The sequence below is a fragment of the Amblyraja radiata genome, chromosome 24, assembly GCF_010909765.2.
Source record: "Amblyraja radiata isolate CabotCenter1 chromosome 24, sAmbRad1.1.pri, whole genome shotgun sequence".
NCBI classification, from domain to species: Eukaryota; Metazoa; Chordata; class Chondrichthyes; order Rajiformes; family Rajidae; genus Amblyraja; species Amblyraja radiata.
Window position 1 is genome coordinate 15,722,419 of NC_045979.1, and position 25,718 is coordinate 15,748,136.

The window sequence follows — 25,718 nt, forward strand, 5'->3', positions numbered from 1 at the left end:
TAGGGGGCGCGCCAGGGAAGAGTGGTGTATGTGTGTAAGTCGGAGCCCGGGGCTTGAAGCTGCTGTGTCTGCCGAGGAAGAAGGCCGTTTAATACACATATTTTAAAAATCACAACCATCTGCTGTTCAGCTGACAGTGAACGTCGCTGGGATTAAGGAAGGATCCAGGGCCTAGCTGTGGTGTGAGAGGAGCTGAGAGACGCCCAGGCTCGGCGGCCGGCAGCTAGCGGCTTCTGCTTTGCCCAGAGACGACAACACAAGGCCCGGGGTGATGTTGGCCCTTTTCAACAAGCTTTTGGACTGGTTCAAGTCTCTCTTCTGGAAGGAGGAGATGGAGCTGACGCTGGTGGGCTTGCAGTACTCGGGCAAGACGACGTTTGTCAATGTGATCGCGGTAGAGTATCAGCATCAATAATAAACGCAGACAAGGGGCGAGGTGCAAGCACAAACATCGCACTGTTGGTCACTGGGTTTCTTTCTCATCATTAGGCTCTCGATTTGCCTTTCTCAGCAGTTGGGAATAACTTAATTATTCACGGTTGCCTATACTTACGTTGTTTTATTCTGAAAGGGAACAAACCGTATGAAACAATGCAATGTTGGTTTTTCATGTGTGCTTTTTCTTTAATTTTTTCATATGGTGTTTTTTAATCGCCAAATCATCCTGCGCATGATCCTTTCTCCCAGCTTTTTAACTTCCTGATCTAGTTTCTTAACCCGTTGCTGCCCCTCAGCGCATTCAATGTTGCATTGTTTCTTATGGGGGGGTTTTCGAGGGTGGGTGTGATGTTTGTGGAATGGGCACATTCAGTTGGTTCTTTATCAATTCTAAAATCATTCCGAACCAAAAACGTGGGCATTTTATTATTTTCATGAAGGTTTGGAGGGTATTGGAAAATACTGGACTGGTGAAAAAAGGATTATAGTGCAATCTTAGTTGTGTTTTCTTGAACAATTCATGTTTGCATAAGGGTTTCACTTAACAGGCCTGTGAAATACCACGTAACATTTTATCAATCAATAAAAAGAAGCTTGGTCCCATGAAATATAAGCTTTGACAAAAAAAATGGTCTATGAACTGTTGTAAAGGAAGAAAGTTTGAGAGGTTTGGAAAGTCGGTCGTCAGGGAATGTAGGAACGCAAATAGGCAATTCCATATTGTATATGTCTTTGCTCAACATATTTTTCAAATGAAGATTTTGAGGGTATTTTAATTACAATATGTCAATCTTGGTTAAGTCTGACTAAAATACACTACAAAGACAAGAGACATGAGCTGGGAATGACAGGCAGCAACAGGAAGGACCATGAACAGTGACTGACATTTAAATAATTATTACAAAGTTGATGATTAATGTATGTTCTGTTTCAAGGCAAACAAAAAGCTGGTCAAGTGGCCCAGTCACAGCTACAAAGGAAAGTTAGAGAGAGGAGGGGGGAATCAGTATCTTGCACCTCTTGGCATGCTATTAAGAAAAGGGAAAGTAGTATACCTGAGAAATTTAGCGATAAACACAAGAATAAAAATATCTGCTGATATTTTGTTTTAAGTACTACATGGAATCAAAAGCAGAATTTTTAGTTTCACCTCTATGTTTTTGTTTTACCTTCAAACCTTAACTGATGATCCATTCTGAGATATGTACATTTTATCTGTTCCTATTACAATCTATTTATCATTTCCAATATCTGTATTTGTTATCTAGCCTTGTGTCTACTCTTCCATTTCCCTTATCTTCTCAACTTTGATCCCTCTATCCCCACTATTTAGTTTAAAATGTTCTATATTTCCCAAAGTACTCCTTACTAAAACACCATGGTCCCACCAGTACAATGCCCATTTTCGCCCAGTACCCGTGCTGATGTGTAGGAAGGAATTGTAGGTGGAAATGAATTAAGTGGGACAGGAGCAGGTTGAAACAATGGGTCTGCCAGGACAGTTCTGTTTATGGATTTTGGGGAGAGAGTAAAACCAGGCCGTGCAGTACTGGGAAACAATAAAGTTGGAGGCTATGGAGGGCAGACAATTGGAAGTGATGAAATCGGAAGTAGCCTGCGAGATTATGGCATGGTGCTCATCTGTGGGGTCATGGTCCAAGGATAAGTACGAGGAGGTGTCCGAGGGCTGGCGCCTGGCCTCAGCGTGGTAAGTGGCTGAAGAAGGGCATTGACCCAAAATGTCATCCAACCCTTCTCTCCTGAGTTGCTACCTATCCTGCAGAGTTACTCCAGCATTTTGTGTCTATCAGCCGTGCTGATGCTCCACACTCTTGGCTACTTCTTCCATACCACTCTTTGCGTTATTTTTAAATTACTTTAATTTGCCCTATGCCAGTTTTCATGTTGCCTAGGTAGCTATGCAGAGGTTCTTGGCTCTGGGGTTCGGCTTAATTTGGTACCTAGCCCTTCATATTGACCATACAGAATTTTTTTTTCTATGGTGTTGGTGTTTGTGTGTTCAGCAATGATTCCATTCCTTGTCTCTCTCACTGTAAATTTCTTTACGATCCTGAGGAAATTTGGCATGACCCACAATTTTAAAATAGAGGTATAGTACATAAATGGATAAAAGGAGACAAAATGCTGGAGCACCTCTGCAGGTTAGGCAGCATCTTAGTTTAGTTTAATTGAGATACAGCGTCTTACGTTGGATTATACAATAATTGTATATGGGAGACATTAAGGGTATTCTAAAGCAGGCTTGATTTAATATTGTGTAATAGATTGCTATTTAGTCACAGTCCTTACTTCCCCCTAGAACCATTTCCTCAGAAATGTTTGTGATTCCAAACCATTTGTCTGTACTTTATGCTGACATTGTAAGTGCCTCAAATCATCATTAAAACAACACCAATCTTTGATATGTTTTAGATTTGCTCTTGGATTAATTTGTTAATAATGTTCCTTCCGAGCATTTGTATCACCTGTGACATTGATCATATTGAGCCTGATAAAACATAATATGTTAGTGTTCCCAATGATCTGACACTCTATTTTGCCACTAAGGAATAATTGAAGGTCCTATCCTATTGGAGAATCCCTCCATTTGTTTTGCTTCTTTGAGTTTGCTCTCTTTCTATCTTTATGCACGCCCTCCCAACCTCTTCACTTAACCTTCATTGAATGTCTGCATTTTACCCGTTCATCGTCTGTCTTATTCCTATTCTTAATTTTTAATAATTTTTTAAGTGTTGTATCTTGAGAATGTTTGTAGTCCATTGATATCAGTTCAGACTCTTCTGAGAGTAAAAATCAACTTAGTTTTTCACCTATTGATATAGTTAATTTTAAACTGTATGATATATTTGCATTCTGTACCCCATATATCAGTTTCCTTTTCAAATCAATTCATAATGCAGCTAATGAAAATCGGAACAGTGCAGTACCTGGACTTGTAAATCTGAAATTAAAAAGAGGAAATTGTGGAAACTCTCATGTCAGGCAACATCTGTGGAAAGAGGAACAGGTTTGATGTTTCGGACTGAAGGCCCTTTGTCATATTCTAAATGAACGTTTCATCCTTGGCTATGCACTTAAGATTATTCCCTTGGATAGATGTAAAGTTAACTTGCCTAAAATCTCAGTGTTTATGTCTCCCTCTTGGTGGTTTTCCATTTTCCTGGTTCCCTCCAAGATCTTGGTGAGTTTGAATTGTTCAACTATATCTGCACCAAATTTATTTAAAACGATTGGATGTAGTCTCTGGTTTTTGATGACGACTATTTGAAAACCCACGTGGTCACAAGGAGAACGTACAGACTCTGTACAGACGTCACCCGTAGTCAGGATCGAACCCAATTCTCTGGCGCTGTAAGGCAGCATCTTTAGCGCTGCACCATTGCGCCATCCTTAAAGTAGTATTACTTTCCAAGTGCTCTTTGTTTTTTTTAAATGCAGTTGCCAATAAAGGCGTTTTATGATAAGGGTCCGTAGCCTCTAGGAACGGATTGAGATTACGGAAGACTCATGCAGCCTATAAAAAAGGGATGTTCATTCAATCACATTTTAACACCATTTATACTCCATTCCGGCATTCAGTCATTTTCCCCTCTGCGCAACTTCAATCCTTGCTTTGCTCTCCAAGTTGTGTAATATGTCAATAATGTAATTCTGATTTCAGTAGATTAGAAACTGCTGGGTCCAATTGGTTCTTTGAACCTTGTGTATGAAAGACCTGCAGATGCTGGTTTAAATCGAAGGTAGACACAAAATGCTGGAGTAACTCAGCATTTTGTTAACTCAGTGTCATCCATTCCTTCTCTCCAGAGATGTTGCCTGTCCAGCTGAATTACTCCAGCATTTTGTGTCTACATTTGTTTCTTTGAACCTTGTATGTTTATGTTAATATTAAATATTAACTTAGTCTAGATGAGCACAATATTTTCAACCTTCCACTAAAATTGGTAGAGCATAATCTAATTTGTTTTCTTTATAGCACTATTGAATAATTCATGTTCTGAAATTAAAACAAGGATTATTGTGCACGATTATGAATTGAATTTAACAGTTATTACAAGTAATTCCTGTGGATTTGCGTGAAAATTTGCACTACAAGTGTGCATGCAGGTCCCTTTGAATTAGAAATCTCCTGTATAATTATTTTCTCCAAAATCATTAGAGATCTGGACAATTGGATTAATTACATTCCCACCATTCCCACACGTCGGTTGAATGTTTGCCTATCCAAGGAAAGTACACATTTCCTTTTCTTACCAACCACAATTTTACTACCTCAATGTGCATCCAAGACTAAGTAGGAGGCAGAGTCTCAATAGTAGAAAATTAAGGCATCAAATGTTAATGAAAAACTATGCCTGCACAAAATGGAGGAACTGTTTTGTTTAGAGATACAGCGTGGCAACAGGTCCTTCGGCCCACATAGTCTGCACCGACTAGTGATCACACCCATGTACTAATTCTATCCTACACATTAGAGACAATTTTTGCAGGAGACAATTAATCGTCATTCCCGCACACGTTTGGAATGGGGGAGGAAATCGGAGCACCTGGAGAAAAGCCATGTGGTCACAGGGAGAACATTCATACAGCACACGTACTAAGGATTGAACCTGGCGCTTTAAGGCGGCAACTCTACTGCTGCGCCACTGCCGCCTCATTTGCAATTGGCTCCTGGGATTAAAATGATTGTCTTTAAAAATGAAATGTATGAAATCTAATTCACTCACACTGAATCTGACCTTTCCCATAACAGTTTCCCATAATTACGGCCAACCTTGAATTAAGGATTATATGTAATAATGTGTTTTCTATTTATGGCAAATTATAGGAGCATCAAGTGAGAGTGAATGATAATGGCAATAAATAACCATTGCATTCTTCCAGTTAATTTGTTTTTCCCTCTGCAAACTGCATTTTAAATAGCATTTTTTTAATGTTGATGAAGTGCTTTGTGACATAAGGGGGAATAAAGGCATTAACAACAAATCACAATATAAGGGAAGGACATGCTGTTCTCTTCCTTGCTTTAATGTGAGAAAGCATTTGCGGGGTATCAGAGGAATACAATTGATCTCAAGCTTTGAATGGTAGGCATTAAGTATATTAAATAATTAAATTATGGATACTAAGGAGTTTAAATAATATGGGGATTGGGTGACATGGACTAGTGGTATTGTCATAGTGAATGATGGAGTGGCCATTTGCCCTTTCCCTGATATTTTTTCTATTATGTTCTCTAATAATAAGGAGATAAATAAGTAATGTGCATAAACTTTCTCCCGAAATTTTGACTTGAGATCTTCCAAGCTAGCAAATAAATACAGTGGGGTGGACTGTCAAGAAAGCTTCCTTAATCTCTTGTCTGATAGTTCAAAAAGTATCTTAATTTGAAAGATAAGGGTAGACTAAAACATGGGAGCGCCACTACCTGGAAGTTGTCCTCCAAGCCCATCACTATCCTAGCTTGAAATTATGTTGTTTGTTCAACATCACTGGAAAATCCAGTGAGCAAATTCCATGGAGCAAAATCCTGGAACTCCCTCCATAACAAAATTGTGGGCATACCCACACCTCTAGGACTGCAGCGGATCAAGAAGGCAGTTAACCACCACATTCTTAAGGGCACGAAAGGACAGGAAATTAAATGATCAGCTTGCAAAATCCACATTCCCTGGAATGTATAATTAAAAAATAGAATAAATGGTCTTCTCTTTAAAAGCAAAACCCGTGCTGCATGTTACTACTGACATAAAGGATATTGCACCTTCCTGATATTGTCAGTACATTTTTTTGGAAGAATATTAACTTTGTATTTTGAACAGAAAATAAATTGTCTACAAATTTATTTAATCAGCAAAATATGTTATGATTTTAGGAGATAATTTTCCAAAACACTGATTTCTAAGTCTTGTGGTTATTGTCTTTTGACTGAGTACTCTTGTCCACATTACTCTTTCCTTTGAATATTTATCATCCAACGTTGCGGAATGTAAAAATCTTCACAAAAGTGATGACAGTTCAGGATCTTTTGAGCTTCATAGTCTCAGTAAAGGTAGGCACTAACCTGATTGGGTTTCTGCTACAGTAGTGTTTCCAGTTAATGCAAGCATTCTGGGTTTTTTTTGGATTACTTCCTGATACGATATGGACTGATTTTTTTAAATGTTCTATATAGCCTTCGGTGTCACACACACACATTAACCACCCCACACGCACTAACCCCTTGATATATTAATAATATATATTAATAATATTAATTTGCTCCTTTTACCTCACCCCCGCCCTATCCACTCACACATAACCCCCAACTGCGCAGGCGCAACTAGAGAGGGGGGGTGGAGAGGGATGGGGATAGAGATTGAGGGGTGGGGTGGGGCGACGTCACAGGAGAGGGCTGGTTCCCAAACGCAATACTCCAAAATTCACCCATAGGTCCCAATATTCACCACTCCGTAGAGAGGAAGGGGGGGGGACAGAGAGGGAGGAGGGGGCAGAGAGTAAGGGCCCCCTCCCCCCCTTCTGCTCCCTCTCCTCTACCCCCCCCCCCCCCTCCTCCTCGCCCCACCCCAAATTTCACTGTACCAATTGGTACATGTGACAATAAATGTCTCTTGTCTCCTCTCCCCCTCACTGGATGTATTCAAGAGAGAGTTAGATATAGCTCTTGGGGCAGAATCAATGGATATGAGGAAAAAGCAGGAACGAGGGTACTGATTTTGTATGATCAGCCATGATCATATTGAATGGCGGTGCTGGCTCGAATGGCATGCTGCACCTATTTTCTGTTTCAATATCTTTTTGCTCTTTACTTACCTAAGATTATGGTAAATGAGCTATGTAGGTTAGTTTTAGTTTGGAGATACAGCATGGAGACTGGCCCACCGAGTCCGCACTGACCAACGATCATCCATGCACTAATTCTATCCTGCACACGAGGGCCAATTTTCAGAAGCTAATTAACTTACAATCTGCAAGTCTTTGGAATGTGGGAGTAAACCGGAACACCCAGGGAAATCGCATATGGTCACAGGGAGAATGTAAACTCCATGCAGTACCCGTAGTCAGAATCAACCCTGGGTCTCTGGCCTGTAAGGCAGCAACTCCACCACTACGCCACTGACACCCATTTTTTATGTCAGTACTCAAAGGGAAGAAAATGCACTTCCAACCCTCGTACCATTCTTCTAAATTATCAGTTCTTATTCAGTTCCCCATATTGCTTATTTTGATGTTGTGAAACAAGGTGATGTCAGTATTCTTGTATCATTTGGGCGGCGCAGCAGTAGAGTGGCTGTCTTACAGCGGCAGAGTCCCGGGCTTGACCCTGACTGTGCGTGCTATCTGTATGACGTTAATACGTTCTCCCTGTGACCGCGTGGGTTTTCACTGGGTGCACCGGTTTTCTCCCACACACCACAAACATAGGTGGTGTGTGGGAGAATTGGCTGCAGCAAAATTGTAAATTACCCCTTAGTGTGTAGGATGATACTAGTGTACAGGTGATCGTTGGTGAGCACAGATTCGGTGGGCCGAAGGGCCTTTCTTTGCTGTTTGGGAGGGTGGTGGGAGGCAGATGCATGGGGAGGAACCTTTGGATGTTTAATCATTTCCCTGAATCTCTTCAGACCTTAACTAGCACTGCCTGAGTGTCCAATGCCTAGATCTACTTGGCACTTAATTGGAATTATAATGAAGGTGTATTTCCTTCCTTGACAAATCAATTGTCTCCTCCTCATCAAACTACATCTGTTTCCTGCATGTCTGTCATGCCATCCTATCCATTCCCTCTTTTAGAGTTCTCACTATTTGCAATCAAAAGATGTCTGGTGTTCCATTAGCTCCAAAAAACAAATAATTAATGAGCTGAGGATCGAAGGGTGACCACCTCCCCCTACCACCAGCACAATCGAACAGCCAGCCGAAAGGAAATAAGAAACCCATTGAATACTTAATATTTTATTGTTCATTATAAAATCTCTCCCTAAGATCCCAGTAGTTTTATTTTGAGGGGGAGCGAAAAGCAAAATCAAGGACTCATAATGAAACATCGGATAGACAATCAGTCGTTTCCATTGCTAGTTAGTCTTCTTGTCTATGACTTAGCAAATCCAGTGACAATCAACTATCTGATTTGGCACATTAATTAAGAAATGTAGAATTGCCTTAAAGAACAGCAATAAATCATGTTACTAAAGAAAGGACATTAGCACCACCTTTGTTTGTCTGTCTATCTTGGAAGATTTTATATGGCAATCTTCCAGACATAACTGTTTACTTATGTTTGTGTTTGGCTGAAAATGTACAGAACTAGTTTGTGTAAGAAAGAATTGCAGATGCTGGTATAAATCGAAGGTCGACACAAAATGCTGGAGTAACTCAGCGGGTGAGGCAGCATCTCTGGAGAGAAGGAATGGGTGACGTTTCGGGTCGAGACCCTTCTTCAGAACTAGTTTGTTGGATGTAATTGGTTTTACACATTTTTTTTAAGAGATACAGCATGAAAGCACACAGTCCACTGATGTCACTGAGTCCATGGCAACCATCGATCACCGGTTCTCACTCGTTCAATGTTATCCCACTTTCATCCATTCCCAATATTGGGGCGATTTTACAGAGGCCAATTTTCTTTATGTCTCATTTTTTAATAAAAAATAATGTTCACCATGCTCACAGACGATACTTGAACTAAAAGTAAAGCAGCATTTTTATCTATGCACCAACATTGTGTATTGCAGTTAATTGATTCTTTTACGATTAACTATTTTTTTTACATCAACAGTCTGGACAGTTCAGTGAGGACATGATTCCAACTGTTGGATTCAACATGAGAAAAATCACCAAAGGAAATGTCACCATCAAGGTACTTGTCGTTTTTCCAGTGGCTTGCTCTTTTAAACAGTTAAAATAATATGACTAAGCAGCATGAAAGCTAGCTGACAATTACTTCAATTTTTATATCTGTGTAATGCTCTTCACTTTAAAAAAATATATTTTAACAGTACCATTTAACAGTTTGGGTTTAGCTTTTAATTTTCAAAATCAGAGTTTTTATCTTTTTACCTTTGGTGAAAAAAACCCAAGAGTAAATGTAAACATTCTTATTGCAGGCCCTTTTGTTTAAAATAATGTAAAAAATTAGTCTGGTTGACTTGGCCAAAAGTGTTTCCATGTATTGTATTGAGAGTTGAGTGTGGGAGAGGGCAAAAACTGGTTAAAGATTGTGACCTGCTATTCTTTTGTATCAGGTGAATGGAGTAAGCTTCCATTCTTCAGCTACTTGTTTCCATGGGCATGATCTTGTTAATGCTTTCAGAAGAAAGTTTTTTTTGTTTCCATTGTGACTGTGAGTTTAGGTTCATAATAGTGGTGTGGTATAAACACATCCTATCTGTGAAATTATAGCGCTAACTACTGATATGATTTGAAAAAGATATGTACAGTTTTGCTAATTATTTGTTCGTGCAGCAAATTAGTTCCCACCGATCTTTTGCAAGAGATATGAGTTTTTAAAATTGACAATGTTTCATCTGAAATCAGAGGGCCCCATGAATAATGACAGGGGATTGCCTTTGGCTGAGTAGGGGTGTCAAAGATATACACTTGGTTAATGGGTGATTCAGATCCAAATGTTCAGCTGGAATTGGGAATGGTAGATACTTCATTAGCTTCAAATTTTGCTTTTAATTTCAAGCTCGGATCCCAAAATTGTGGTTAGTGAGCTTAATTAGTAGTGGTTTGCAGCCTGATTCTTTCACAAAACGGTTCATTTATTCATGTGTGTATATATTTATATTATAGTATATGGACACATTGATCTGTTTTGTAGTAAATGCCTACTATGTTCTGTGTGCTGAAGCAAAGCAAGAATTTCATTGTCCTATCAGGGACACATGACAATAAACTCACTTGAACTTAATTATATATATATTTGAATGTAATGGCCATCTGCCTATAAATATTTAATATTTGGAATGTTACAAGATAAATAGCTGGTTCATAGTAAATTCTTTATGAGAAGAAGAATCTAACCAATTTATTGTATGATAGTAATTTATAAATTATTATGAATGTACTTTTATATTTACTTGCCATTTTAATTTTAGCTTTGGGACATTGGTGGACAGCCACGATTTAGAAGCATGTGGGAAAGATACTGCAGAGGGGTCAGTGCCATTGTGTAAGTATTTTGAATTGTTTTATTGAAGAGGGAAACCCAATAACAATTTGAATTTCATAATGTGGCCAATTCTGTACCTTAAGAAACTATTTTTGCTTGTTGAAATCAGAATGTAATTGTACCTAATCATGTACTCTTTTAATTTGTGTCTCTTCAAAGTCAGGTTGGCCTTATTATAATTTGTGAAAAACACTTCTTCAAAGTTGTCCTTTTCAAACATTTTTTCCCCTCCTCCTTCTAAAGCATATGATTAGATCTTGCTGGCCTGTCCCCGCATCTTGACGAGCCTTCTGTATCGTCTGTATTACCTGGTCTGCATACAGGGGCCACATTGCTGTCTAGTAGCATTCCAGATGCCAGTGGTGTGATATGGAAGCAGGCAGGGTTAATGAGGATAGCGTGTAATTGTAACTACACTTCAGTTTAATTAAGGTTTTTAACAGGCAGATATGTTTATAAGCAACATTTTCTCTTAATAAAAAAGGGTGCACGGTGACGTAACAGTTGAGCTACTGCTTTACAGTGCCAATCCTGCCTATAGGTGCTTGCATGTATGAAATTTGTACGTTCTTCCCGTGATCTGCGTGGGTTTTCTCCAAGATCCAAAAACGTACAGGTTTGTGGATTAATTGGCTTGGTATAAATGTAAATTGTCTCCAGTGTGTGTAGGATAGTGCTAGTGTACGGGGATCATTGGTCGGCATGGCCTCAGTGGGCCGAAGGGCATGTTTCCATGCTGCATTTGTAAACTAAACTAAATGTTAGCAGAAAACCTATAAATGTCTAAAAACTAAAGCAAAATACTTTTTTAAAAGTTCACTTTGGTGCCTTATTTGCAGATTTGTAATCTTTATTGAAGTATGGACTCAGAATTTGTGCAGGATGTGGGAGCCAGTGCCTTCTCCTATCATTATGTTGGAGAATCTCAGTGAAGACTGGGTTACACGGTGTTTAGTAGTGGAACAAATCTGTTAGTAAATCTGGCATTTTGGTTTTTGTCACGTATGCATGGAGTTTCGACACATCCTGCCACTTAAAATCAGCTCCAAATAGTACTACATACGTCAGAGAGATTCTGCCTAATGTCTAATTTATGATCGTGTAGGTGTGATTGTTGAAACCCAGTAGTTGGAGTTTCACTCCGACATTCTTTTATTGCAGAATTAAAAATAGCCAAGCATGCTCTGATGAGGAGAATAATGACAGCAACATTGATCTGAGCACTTAAATTTATTTATCTTCACAAACACTGCCTAATGCAGAGTATTTCCAGCATTTATTTCATATTTCCTGTCGCTACAGTTTTCTTTTCTTTCAAATGTTCCTGGACTTGCCTGATATCTCCATGCATGGATCCACTATGGATGCTGATGACTATCTGAGCAGAAACTTGGGAGTGATTTTCCTCCTTTTGCAAGGCATGCATGTCGATAGAAGTGTCCCTGTTACTGTTCTGAGTGAAACTAGCTACCACAGCAGGAACCAGAGACTAAGTCTGACTTGTTCCTGATTTGTTAAGTGAAGTTATTATGAAATGCCATTCAAACTGAATTTTTAATAAGCTTTTGCATTTCACAGGTACATGGTAGATGCCGCAGACCATGAGAAGACAGAAGCTTCAAAGAATGAATTGCATAATTTATTAGATAAACCACAGTTGCAGGGCATCCCGGTAAGTCTGCTCCTGTCTTTTTATAGTGAATCAAGCTGAACTACTTTAAATAACTAATGAGAAATAATCATCCATCTTAGGAGAAGTTAATGATTCTGCCTAAATAACTTGGTGATCAACAGTTGTATTTGTTGAATTTTTGTAAAACAAATTGAAAACAAGTGATGACATTTATTACAAAAAATATGTAATTCAAGCTGGAAAGGGTGCAGAGAAAATTTATGAGGATGTTGCCAAGTCTTGAGGGCCTGAGCTAAAGGGGAGAGGTTGAGCAGGCTACTCCCTCTTCCCTCTCCCATCGGGCTTATGGTATAGAAGTGAGGAAACCCATACCTCTCGATTAAGGGACAGTTTCTTCCCAGCTGTTACCAGGCAACTGAATCATCCTACCAACAAGAGAGCAGTCCTGGGCGACCATTGACCTCATTGGAGACCATCGGACTATCTTTGATTGGACTTTACTGGGTTTATCTTGCACTAAACGTTATTCACATTATTCCCTTTATCATGTATCTGTTCACTGTGGAACAGCTTCTTCCCCACAGCCATCAGTCTATTAAACACAACAACAAATAAGCTCTGAACTACAACAGACTTATTGTTATTGCACTTTATTTGTTTATTTATTGAGTATGCGTGCATGTGTATATATACACACACCAAACTTTTTTTTCTCCGTTATGTACTATGTTTACATATTCTGTTATGCTGCCGCAATCAAGAATTTCATTGTCCTATCTGGGACATATGACAATAAAACACTCTTGAAATCTTGTCTTTCCGCTGACTGGTTAGCACGCAACAAAAGCTTTTCACTGTACCTCGGTACACGTGACAATAAACTCAACTCAACTACCAAAGATATATTTTATTGTGAGACCATTATTTGATTCTATGTTTTTACCCACTACCATATCTATAAGCAGTCTCTTCCTGGTCCATTGCTTAACATACTACTGTAATAAACCACTGCAGATTCATACTATGAATTTGTCTTCAAGGCTACCCTTGATTAACCCAATTTATATAATTAAATTAGTCTATGATTATTGTAGCACATTTTTTTTAGAAGCTCCCATTCTTTCCTGATTTGTAGTCTGTTGTGCAGCTCAGCCACAGTGACCTATGTGCTATTTGTACCAGTGGCTTCCTATCTTATTAATCCTTATTTCCACCCAGTGTGACTTGAACCAGTTTCATTCCTCACCACTGCAGTGATAACATAAAGGAGCTTCCCTACCTCATTCACCTTTTAGCCTCTTCTCTGAATATTCAGTTCCTAGACTAAGTCATTGTTAGAATTGTATAATTTGAATAAAGAATACAAATTCAGCATTTCAAACCATTACGTTCAATGACAGATGCAGAATTTTCTTTCTGCTTTGTCTTCAACCAAGATTAAAGTAATCCTGGCAATGAAAACTACCTTCTGAATTCTTTACATGAAAAAAAAAATTGGAATACTGGTTGAAAATAAATATTATTGTGGAGTTTCATGGGTCAGTTAACTAATTTATTGGATTAGCATCTGAATTTAGTCGAAACGGGTGCAGGTTTGATGTTTTGTGACAGCATGCCAGTTGATACAAGATTAAAGTCTTCACATGCAAGATATAACTATCAATAATAAGGAATGCTGGAGATGTTTATGGCATGATAAAGCAGCATGAACAGATTATATGGAGAAGCATCCTCTCAAAATCTACTCAAACTGACAGAACTTGCTTAAGAATATATTAACATGAGGACCTGGTGCTACTGAAGACCATTCACCTCCTCAATGCTGCTCGGCTATTCAGTTTGTTTCCCTCTATGCTGTGACTCCCTTGAATATATTTAATGATTCGCCTCTACAATTCTCCTGGGTAGAAAATTCAAGATTCACAACTGATGAGAAGAAATTCTTCCTTGTATGTATCTGAAATGGACAATCCATTATTCTGAAACTATGTTTCCTTGTTCCAGATCGCCCACAAGAGGAAAGACTTGTATCATTCACCCTGTCAATCCCCCTCCCCCAAATCCTCTGTTTCAATAATATCTCCTCTATGTTAAAAATGTTTGTGAATTATCTACTGAGTTTCTTGTTTCCTTTAGGTGCTAGTCCTTGGGAACAAACGAGACCTGCCTGATGCACTGGAAGAGAAAGATCTTATTGAAAAAATGTGAGTAGCATATCTTTACACCAGTATAGAATGGATTAAAATAAACTAGTTGTCGGATGTCTTGGAGGTCCTTGCTTCCTACAGGCACGATAGTGCTCTATATATTGAACACTATGAAAATTGGAGTGGTTCAATGGGGTTGTTAACTTTTAACCAAGATGGAGCCAGTGCAGCCATCTGAATAGAAGCTAAACTTAAGTGCTCCCTAATGAGAATTGTTTTTGAGATGAACCACTTTAAAGTTATTTTGGAAATTGTCAAGCAGAGAAAAAAGCTGTCTTTGCAGGGAAAATATGTTTCCATGTAGCCTCCCTGCAGTAATCAGACACCCATCATCCCTTAAGAACACATCTACTTTTTCCACTGGGTGAGAACATTGAAATTGACAAGCAAACACTATTATACAAACTTATGCAACATTACTCTATTAAATGTAATGTGCAGCCTTCAGAATTTTTAGCTAGAAATAACAAAAATAAACTTAATTATTAAAAATACCTTTTTATGTTTGAAAAACCCACAGGGAGACATAAACTTTGTTATTGCAAGCCTGAAACTCTCCAGTTCCCAACCCCATTTTCTCAGTTGATTTTATAATGTGATTTTCTGTAACACTAGGTTTCTTAGGAATACAATAACACATGATAGCAAAACTGTTTCATCTCCCCTCTAAGTTTTGACCTGAAACATATGATACACACCTTTTGCTCAAACAGGTGCTGCTTGTCCTTCTTACAACAGTTTGTTTCTTATCTTCATTGTCAGCAATGGTCATGATGTTCCAACATTGACCCTGATCCTAAGCATAGCCCCGATGAATACTCTCCACCAAACACCGTTGTCCCCTTATTAATTATTGAAGTTTTTTTTAAGAAGACACATGTTTAATGTTTCAAAACTTGCTGGGACCTGGAGCTATTCTTGTAATTCTGGCATATTGGTGAACTCGGTATGAATTGAGTGCTTCCTGGTGGTATCTGAGAAACTTGATAATTACTCTGGTAAATTCACTGATATTATGAAAAATCAACTGCCTACTGAGTTCATGTTTTTGATCATCTTGTTACCCAATGTAACTGTCAGGAACATTTGATCAATTTTTTTTCAAACTTAGTTTTTCAAAAGATGATTGGACATCCTTATTAGATAGCCAGGATTTTTACTTTTGCATGGAATCTGTTTTGCTCAGACTAAGAGGAAAAAAATGGAATTCCTCTATCCACTTTTATCCTTGCCAGAACTGCATACGCCAAATTGGACTCATTAATTTTGCTAAGCTGCAATATATTTTTTAGGTTCAGATTTGCACTAAAACAAATACCTCTCCATTCCTGCTCCCCTCCCCCCACCCCCTCAACATTTTAAAAAGATGATTATATTAACAAGATTTCTTGAAATGAGGACATTCATTTATGTTGGGCATTCAGTGCCCTCCATAATGTTTGGACAAAGACCCATCATTTATTTATTTGCCTCTGTACTCCACAATTTGAAATTTGTAATAGAAGTGCACATTGTCAGATTTATTAAAGGATATTTTTATACGTTTTGGTTTCACCATGTAGAAATTACAGCAGTGTTTATACATAGTTCCTCCATTTCAGGGCACCATAATGTTTGGGACACAGCAATGTCATGTAAATAAAAGTAGTCATGTTTAGTATTTTGTTGCATATCCTTTGCATGCAATGACTGCTTGAAGTCTGCGATTCATGGACATCACCAGTTGCTGGGTGTCTTCTCTGGTGATGCTCTGCCAGACCTGTATTGCAGCCATCTTTAGCTAATGCTTGTTTTGGGGGCTAGTCCCCTTCAGTTTTCTCTTCATGCTCAATTGGGTTCAGATCGGGTGATTGACTTGGCCACTCAAGAATTGACTTTTTTTAGCTTTGAAAAACTCCTTTGTTGCTTCACCAGTATGTTTTGGATCATTGTCTTGTTGTAGAATGAACTGCCAACCAATGGATTTTGAGGCATTTGTTTGAACTTGAGCAGATAGATGTGTCTATACACTTCAGAATTCATTATGCTACTATCATCAGCAGTTGTGTCATCAATGAAGATAAGTGAGTCAGTACCGTCAGTGCCATACATGCCCAGGCCATAACACCCCCACCACCGTGTTTCACAGATGAGGTGGTATGCTTTGGATCTTGGGCAGTTCCTTCTCTCCTCCATACTTTGCTCTTGCCATCACTCTAATATAAGTTAATCTTCATCGCATCTGTCCACAGGACCTTTTTCCAGAACCGTGGTTGCTCTTTTAAGTACTTCTTGGCAAACTGTAACCCGGCCATTCTATTTTTGCGGCTAATCAGTGGTTTGCATCTTGCAGTGTAGCCTCTGTATTTCTGTTCATGAAGTTTCCTGTGGACAGTGGTCATTGTCAAATCCACACTTTCTATTACAAATCTCAAATTGTGGAGTACAAAGGCAAATAAATAAATGCTGGGTCTTTGTCCCAAACATTATGGAGGGCACTGTATAGTGAAGTATTGAATTGAAAACTATTTAAAATATGCGGTTAATGGATCCAAAATAGCAATGGTGTGCTATTACTTTCCTCTTGCCTGATTAATTATTGAAATTCAGAACAAGAACAAATCTGTTCAAACATCAAAATATGCTTATCCCCAGGTAAATTTTTGAAACCTCATCATTATTTTTACTGGAGGATAATTTGTTAGAGAAAATAAATTCTCCTGTGTTAAACAGCAATATGGTTTGGAAATTAAACTTATGTATTTCATTGTTTAATTTGATATACAGTCTGTATATAATTATTCATATTGGACTTTTTAAGGCATTCACAGTGCAGCTAACATTTCACAATTAAAATTTCCCTTTGTTTCATTTTGCTAGGAACTTGTCTGCTATTCAAGACCGAGAAATCTGTTGCTATTCCATCTCGTGCAAGCAAAAGGATAACATAGGTAATTGCCTGTGAGCAAATTAGAGAATATGTAAATGCTCATCTCTTGTGCTGGCTGCAGAGAACTTGGGAGAGGCAGGTCATGTGAAAAATAAATATTCAGGTCGAGTCCTTTGATCTGTCTCCCCATACAGGACAGCTGGAGTCTAGATTTGCAATTCAATCCAGTTGTAGCTGCATTTTGTAAAAGGATTTTTTTTCCCGTTTCTGTTTTAATTTGTCAATAGTTTTGGAGCAATGCCCTCAGCAAATTTGCTGAAGAGTTGGGCATGATAATTTGAGATGAAATATGAAGGGAAGAAAGATATTATGTATCCACATTATACAAATCGTAGTTTCTTTCAGAAGATAAAAATTGAATATCCATAATATTTATTCATAAAGTTTTTTTTTTACTCTCTTTGAGGCTTTAGACATTGTAAGCGTGTTATGTCAATTAGTCAATCTATCTCCAACAGCTTCATTTTGAAGATGCATCTTTTTTAATAATCTACAAGTAATCACAGCGAAATTAAATATACTTTTGTTCTTATCCTGTGAGCACAATTGAAACATTTCATTTTGAATGAGATTTAGATTGTAAACAAATTAAAAATTGAGTCGCTGGAGATGTTAAGCAGTTCAGACATTATCTCTGACAAAGGAAACAAAATTAACCAAGTTTAGATGAAAAGACATTAGCCTTATTTGCATATTTTGCTTTCACAAAATATGAATACAGTTCTGCACGAGTACTACAAATAACATATTTTTTAAATAACATTTAGTTAAGCGGTATCCACAATTGGTTTGCAATGTCTAGTTTTGCTTGCCTTCAGCCTTTTGTCCAATGGTGGCTACAATTGTTTGGAGGCCAGTCAAGATTCAAACCTCATTAGAGTCATTCTGGCTGAGGAATGTTGGATAAGTTCTAAAAAATGGGCCCAGTTTTATTTAAAGTTGATGTTGATAGTACTGATTGTGGTTGTCCATTGATAGGTGCAGAAGAGCAGTAACATTGTATCAGACCATTTGAAAAGTCACATTGAAGGAATCATGCTGCAATGGACAAGTTCACTGAGAGGATTGGAATTTTAAATTGAGGTGCTGGTAAAATCATATACCAGACCTCACTTAGGCAGTACACGGGTGTCGCCACGTTTATGGCGCTGACAAAGTTACAAAAGTATCAAGGTGACAACTTGTTTCAGGACCAGGCAGGAGTGATAATCGGTCCAACCCGATACGTCACATCCATGTTCACCTGATCACCATGTTGCTGCCTGATCTGCGGAGTTACAGCTGCACTTTGTCTCATTTTTAGTGATAATTCTAAAATGGGGTGCCAAGGGGTCATAGATGTTGGAGACCATGGATTTTAGTGGTTTAAGAAATGAGTCCTGTAGCATGAGAACCTGGCAAAATTGAGAAAGAAGGAAATGAAAAGATGCTGCCTCCGATATTGAACAATATATTATGACTCTAAGAGAATTAAACCTTTTTTGTCTTGACCCGACACGTCGCCCATTCCTTCTCTCCAGAGATGCTGCCTGTGCCGCTGCGTTACTCCAGCTTTTTGTGTCTATCTACAGTCTCATCTGGATTCTTGTAAATGGAGCCGAGGGAAACCATGTTGATAGTTTTGTTTCGATACATTGGAATCTTGTTCAAAACATTACTCAGTATGCATATTTCGAAACTCAATAGGTTGTGCATGTGATTCAGCAACTTTTGCTATTTACAATACCATGTGGGCACTGTCTGTAGTATCCTCTAATATTGGAAATAAATCATAAACGGATGAAATTTTGCAATTTAAATCATGGCTACATAGATTTTGTTTTGGAGGTTTAATTTAAGTAGAAACAAACTTGTTTTGTAAAAGACTGATGCCCAGCAATATCTTTTTGATGCAGAGTATAGACTATGCTGTTGGAAGATTTTAATATTTCTAATGCCTTTGCACAAAGATCCCCAAGCCGTTTCCAGCCGTTATAAAGTGCAGGCACTGTTGCCATGGAAATGTTGCTTCATCTTACACAAAGCAAGATCCTGCAAACAATAATGCGATGAATGAACTTCTGTTTGTTGGCCAGAATAATGGAGTCACTGCTCTGCTGTCGGTTCCTTTATGTTCACCTAACTTGATGGAACAGACATATTAGACTTAATTTTAACATTTAATCTAAACCCATGGCAATGCAGAAATTTTTTGTGCTGCACTAAAGATCACCCCGTTATTTGTTTTATTTTTTAGAATGGGAGTTAATCTTACCATTTGCATTTGACTAACTTCTGCTGATAGGAATGAACATGCTATCATTATTCCTCAGTATAAATCTATGTTAGCAACAGACTGAGCTTGATATCACTACCATAACCCACCATAAAGAAAACATTTAAGGTTTAATGTACATGTAAGTTTGTTGATGGTAAGGAGTTGTAGCTTCCACATTTCTGGCATTTTCTCCAATTGTTTGTAAGGAGATTTCCAGGGTGGTTCAGATACAATTAATGAGATTAAGTCCAGGATCTTGTAAATTGAGCAATGCCATCTTTATGGCATGGTGATGGTTGATAATTGATAGTTTGTCTTGACCGTTACTGTTATGGTCATTGCTGAAAATAATGAAATAATGGGAAATATTTATTTTCCCATTATCCATTTGCTTAATCTCTTTTCAGCTTTGTTTATCTAACCAAACAAATCAAGTTCTGTTTAGGGAATGTTCTGATCAGCAGTGAGACAGACACAAAGGATGCTAATATGAAAAACAGAATTTAGATCATTCTTCCTCAAGATTACATTGTTGCTGGTGGGACAGGAGTGTTCTAAGCCTTATCTTTAATAGAAGTTATGACAGACAAAATTGCATTTTGCCATTCCATCAGTTTTATTATTTGCACCATGCCTTTTAAAAGCTGGATGCCATAAAGAAAAGTGCCATTTTCAATGTCAGAAATTCAGTTACAACTTTTATACATAAACACAAACAATTAGGAGCAGGAGTAGGCAAGCCAGACTCTCGATCTGCTCTGCATTCATTTAGATCATGGTTGCTCTGTAAACTCATCTCCACATTCCTGTCTACCCCCGGTAATATAATCAAGAATCTATCCACCGCAGCCTTAAAACTTTTGTAAACTATATTATATGTAGTGCTTTGTTTATAGACATGGCATGGAAACAAGGCCATGGGCACACCAAGTCCATGACGGCCATCGAACGCTTGTTCACGCTAGTTCTATGTTATTCCACTTTCTCATCCATTTCCTACGCACTGAGGGCAATTTTACAGAGGGCAATTAACCTACCAATTCCGCATGTCTTTGGGATGTGGGAGGAAAAGGGGGGACCTCATTGAAATGTGCCAAACAGTGAAAGGCATGGATCAAGTGGATTTGGAGAGAATGTTTCATTAGAGAGAGAGTCTAGGACTAGAGGTCATAGTCTCAGAATTAAAGGAGGCTCCTTTAAGAAGGAGATGAGGAGAAATTTATTTAGTCGGAGGGTGGTGAATCTGTGGAATTCTTTGCCACAGAAGGCCATCAATGGATATTTTTAAGGCAGAGATAGATAGATTCTTGATGAGTACGGGTGTCGGGTTATGGGGAGAAGGCAGGAGAATGGGGTTAGGAGGGATAGGTAGATCAGCCATGATTAAATAGCGGAGCTGACTTGATGGGCTGAATGGCCCAATTCTACTCCTATCACTTATGACCTTATGAAATTGGAGTACCTTAGGAACTGGGAGAACATGCAAACTCCTCACATACAACACTGAAGACCAGAATCTATCCTGAGTCGCTGGCACTGTGAGGCAGCAACTCTACCACCTGTACCCCTATGCCCTTATGATTAAGGATAAGTTAGATACATAGTAAGATACCCTTTTGTTATCACAGCACTAAAGGTTTGTGCAACTATTATAATTTAAAAAAATTCTACTTTAAACTTTTATGACCTCATTTTGACTATGCACAGCTGTAGTTGTATGGTTTACCAAAGCACATGAATCCTATAAACTCCTCTTTATTACAGTGTGAACGATGTGCAATGCGAAATAGAGAATCCACTTATCCATGCCTATAGTTCAATTATGCTCCTCCTTTTCCTGGAAGTCTAACCATTTGTGAAGATGAAAGGTGTCCTTTGTTCTGCAGTGGTTTTCCTCCCTGGGTTAATAAGCTTTGTTTTGCTTTGATCAAGAAGCGGAGTTTTATGCTCCCAGGTGTAGATTACTTTTTTTTAAGATAGGCTGATACACAACAATAAAGACAAATAATTGTACTTAACTGGTAGATTAATGTAGTTGAAAACGAGATGCTAGAGCAGAACATAAAGCTCCTTTATTTTGCTGAACTCAAATGCTAAATTTCAATAGCGTTGAAATTTCTAAATGCTAAATGCTAAATTTCAATGGTGTTGAAGCTCGAAGGCAGCAGTGATGTATTAACTAACTGATGGTTCTTTGCAGGCCTTGCTGTTTCTACTCAGCATATTAGTGCATTAGGGTGAAAATAGTTTCATGAATTCTATTAACACTTCTTTATTTTTGAAAAAAAATAATGAGAGTGTAAGAAATGCTTGTATTATTATGCCTCACAGATTATAGTCCTTAAATATATTTTTATACATCTATTTAAGTGCACTGATTAATAGATTGAATTCTCATTAATGTTTTGAGAAGTGGAAATATGCCAAAGCCTATTGGAAGATGCTGCAGGGAATTAGTAAAACTACAATTTGGAAATGATTCTCAAAAGCAAGAATCAGTTCACGCCCGAGCTCAAGTTTAATTAAAACACTTGACCATAATTAATCGAGAATGCAAGTAGTGATAAATCAAAGTTGCTGTTCTGTTTAAATGTTCACGGTGTGGAATTTTATGCTGCTTGCACCTCTAATTTTTCAAATTAATTTCAGATATAACACTACAGTGGCTCATTCAACACTCAAAGACCAAACGCAGCTGAGGACAAGGATGTTGCCTTCTTCCTCGTACCCAGGACCTGCAATATTTAACTTCGACCTCCCTCCCTTAACAAAAAGTTTTAGAAAGGTGTCCAACAACAGAGGTCAAATTAATGTTTTTATCATGAGAGAGTGTACAATATTATTTTGCACTTTTTTTATGTTTTTATATAATTAAGCTGAGTTACTAAATTTCACCTTGTGAAACGTAACACTTTATCCACTGTCAATATGAATGGGGTTTTGTTATAAATAAATGGGACTTTTTATTTTTAATATGCATGCTTACAAAGTCCCGATGTAAAATGGAATTTGTTCTTCCAGAACGCCATAATTGAAATATATTTACATTTCATTGCATCAACGAAGCATGCTCAGGGGATTCGTTCAGTGGCCCAGTTATAACACATGAGTAAACATCTTTTTCATTACTCCACCTAATGAACCTAGCCTTTGTTTGCACCTCAAGTGTTGGGGTAGGTTGGAGCTGCTTGTTCCAGTGGATACAATTTATTAAAAATATTAATATAAAATCAGTGCAGATCCTCTATAGTAAAGCCATATCTTGTGTATCTTTAATTATAAAACAAATAAAAGGAACGTATTCATGAATGTTACTGGTAAATGAAGGAGTGTGGAGCGGTTATTGTTGTATTCTGGCATACAAATTAAGATGGTGAAAGCTTTACTGATTCACTCCAACAAATTGTTCAACACTTCTCCAATAATATAGCTATTCAAATTAGGAAAGACCAGATATCAGTCGGTGGGTATAAGTAAATACCCAACAATAAATTAAAGTAAATCATGTATGTTTACTGGACTGACATATCCAATGGAGAAGATATTGAAAACAAATGAATAGATCCTTAAATTGGGGTATGCTTGATTGATTTTTATCCTTCAATTGTATCTTATAAGGTTGCAGGGTCTTTTGTTTTGGTTACATGCAGTAAGTTGAATAAGCATTTCTGCCCCTGGCTGTTTTCAACTCCCAGCATTGGATTGTATTAACTCCATCACAATAGAATACGTATGGGAGAGTACCACATGCAGCCGATATTCTGATATTTGTTAACCTCTTGCAACCAAAAAATAATTGATTTTGCTCTATGTTCTGTTACACACAGACTGCTATGCAGTTGTTTAAGCCTGTCCAACAGAGATACAGACTGACCACACTGAACATCATAGAATTTGGCTTATTTGTTATCATACATGTCAAATTGGCTTAATTGCCTCATGAGAACTATCACTAGATTTTTTTTTCCTGCACATTTTAAAAAAAATAAACTCCAATTGAAGCATTGAAAACTACTCAGGATGAGAAATGAGTCAAGCGATTACCATTCCCATTTAATTTTTAATTTTTGCCTGCATTTATCCTTAAGTATTTAAACTACTGCTGTTTTAATAGCACATCCCTATTGTTGCACATTGAGGTATTTTTTACTTTTGACAGGTAACGTAACAAGTGATCAGCTTTTGTTTTTTGGTGTCACTTGCCTTTTACTAAGTTTACAATCGGTTTTCAATTGCAGTTTTGTACATAAATTTAAGCCAAATTGTTGGAATTTTTAAAACCTACAAATTTGTGATAAATATTGTATTAGATAGTAATTTGCTTAAATACAGGTACTCGGGCGTATAAGCTAATAATTAGCAGTGTTTGCTCTTGTGTAAGGAGAATGAAGGACTAATAGCTTGTGTGTTTTTCTTGAACTATAACTGGTTGAAATAAATCCTTCATACTCCAATTTTAAGAAACCAATAAATTAAATTAATGCATACTGTGATAACAGCTTATTGACTTTTACAGTCAGCTTGTCAGATATTTGTCCTGCGGGTGATTAATGTACTGTTGCTTTTGTCATTTGATGAAGCTAGCGCTGTAATAAATACATCCACATACTTCCGTTGTCTTTTTGTCATTTTGCACAAATGGTTTATTTTAGAGATACAGTGTGGAAACAGGTCCTTCGGCCAGCCAAGTTCGCGCCAACCGTCAATCAACCGCACACTAGATCTATGTCATCTATCCATTTTATATTAAGTAAAGGAAGTGCAAACTTTTTATATGATCTGATTATTCATTTTTTCCAATCCTGTGTAATGAAATTAGATGTTTCTCTTCTAATAATAGAAGCCATGTCACTAACACGAGTCCTGCTTCTAGGACTTCTACCTAGTTCTTTATACTCACACTCTTTCCGCTTCTTACCCACGCCATTTGTGCCTACATGCACAACTACATCCGGCTGTTCACCTTCCCTCTCGAGGATGTGCTTAATTCGGCCTGAGTGATTAATAGGAATCTGAGGAGTTACTTTTTCACACAAAGTGTGATGGGTGTATGGAATAAGCTGTCAGAGGATGTAGTTTAAGAAACAGTTAGGTATATGGATAGGACAAGTTTGGAGGGATATGGGCCAAACGTGGGAAGATGGGACTAGTGTAGCTGGGACATGATGGCCAGTGTGAGCAACTTAAGCGGAAGGGCCTATTCCCCCTCTGTATCACTCTAAGACACTATGACACCCAGAGAAAACCCACGCGATCACAGGGAGAACATGCAAACTCCATAAGGACAGCAGCCATTGTCATGATCATACCTGGATCTCTGGTGCTGTAAGCCAGTAGCTCTACTGCTGTGCCACCCAAAGTATCTTGTATCAAGAGAAGTTATAATTTTTATTCCTTACAGACTTTTGAGTAAGAATGACCGTACAGTCTTATTAAAAGATTCGAAGCTAAATGTAGGCACTTCAGATGCATGAAGTTTAGCTGAATCTTGGAAAATGTTTGGGACGATTTTATATTAAGTAAAGGAAGTGCAAACTATTTATATGATCTGATTATTCCTTTTTCCAATCCTGTGTAATGAAATTAGATGTTTCTCTTCTAATAATAGAAGCCATGTCATCAATGGGCTATATTAGCAAACGGTTCATATTTCCAGTTTATTCCCATTTGAATATTTCATTTTATGAGATGACTTTTTAAATGTTTCATTTATGAGGTTTTCCTTCAAGTTTGAAAAAGTACTGGTGATTGTTAAATCTGTATTGAGATGTGGGAGGATTTGAAATGTTTCAGGTATCCTTGATAGTGGAACCGAAGTAGCAGACCTTTCAGATTATTGAATATTACTTATTTTACTATCCCAACATACTTTTAATTCACTTATGTTCCATGTTGCACTGGGGTACAATAGATTTTCCAGTGAACTGGGTGAGTTAAATGATGTCTTCCCTTGTTTAAAGTGAGCGCTACAACCAAGATCCAAGCAGGCCAGATGCCAAACTATTGAGAACCAAATCATCAGAACTTTACTGTATATACTATACGGAACAACCTCT

General features: G+C 37.9%; 1 protein-coding gene across 3 annotated transcripts; it reads left to right on the top strand.

The window, feature by feature from the left end:
• arl8a (ADP ribosylation factor like GTPase 8A) lies at positions 1 to 24,271 on the top strand. Of its 3 annotated transcripts, none has more exons than XM_033042488.1 (7): positions 2 to 346; positions 9,239 to 9,319; positions 10,563 to 10,636; positions 12,215 to 12,308; positions 14,406 to 14,473; positions 17,336 to 17,406; positions 22,312 to 24,271. In XM_033042488.1, the coding sequence occupies exons 1-7, from the start codon at positions 272 to 274 to the stop codon at positions 22,359 to 22,361; spliced, it is 513 nt and encodes a 170-aa protein (XP_032898379.1). In that variant the 5' UTR covers positions 2 to 271; the 3' UTR covers positions 22,362 to 24,271. The 3 variants fall into 3 exon arrangements, with proteins under 3 accessions (XP_032898380.1, XP_032898379.1, XP_032898377.1); XM_033042486.1 differs by having other exon boundaries at positions 4 to 394; XM_033042489.1 differs by lacking the exons at positions 14,406 to 14,473; positions 22,312 to 24,271 and having other exon boundaries at positions 1 to 394; positions 17,336 to 17,401.
• Positions 24,272 to 25,718: the final 1,447 nt, after the last annotated feature.

Excerpts from the sequence above, each read along its gene's own strand:
- arl8a (XM_033042486.1), top strand. The coding sequence starts at position 272 with ATGTTGGCCCTTTTCAACAAGCTTTTGGACTGGTTCAAGTCTCTCTTC. Across the intron at positions 10,637-12,214 it reads AGAGGGGTCAGTGCCATTGT|GTACATGGTAGATGCCGCAG; the intron begins GTAAGTATTTTG and ends TGCATTTCACAG. Across the intron at positions 17,407-22,311 it reads CAAGCAAAAGGATAACATAG|ATATAACACTACAGTGGCTC; the intron begins GTAATTGCCTGT and ends AATTAATTTCAG.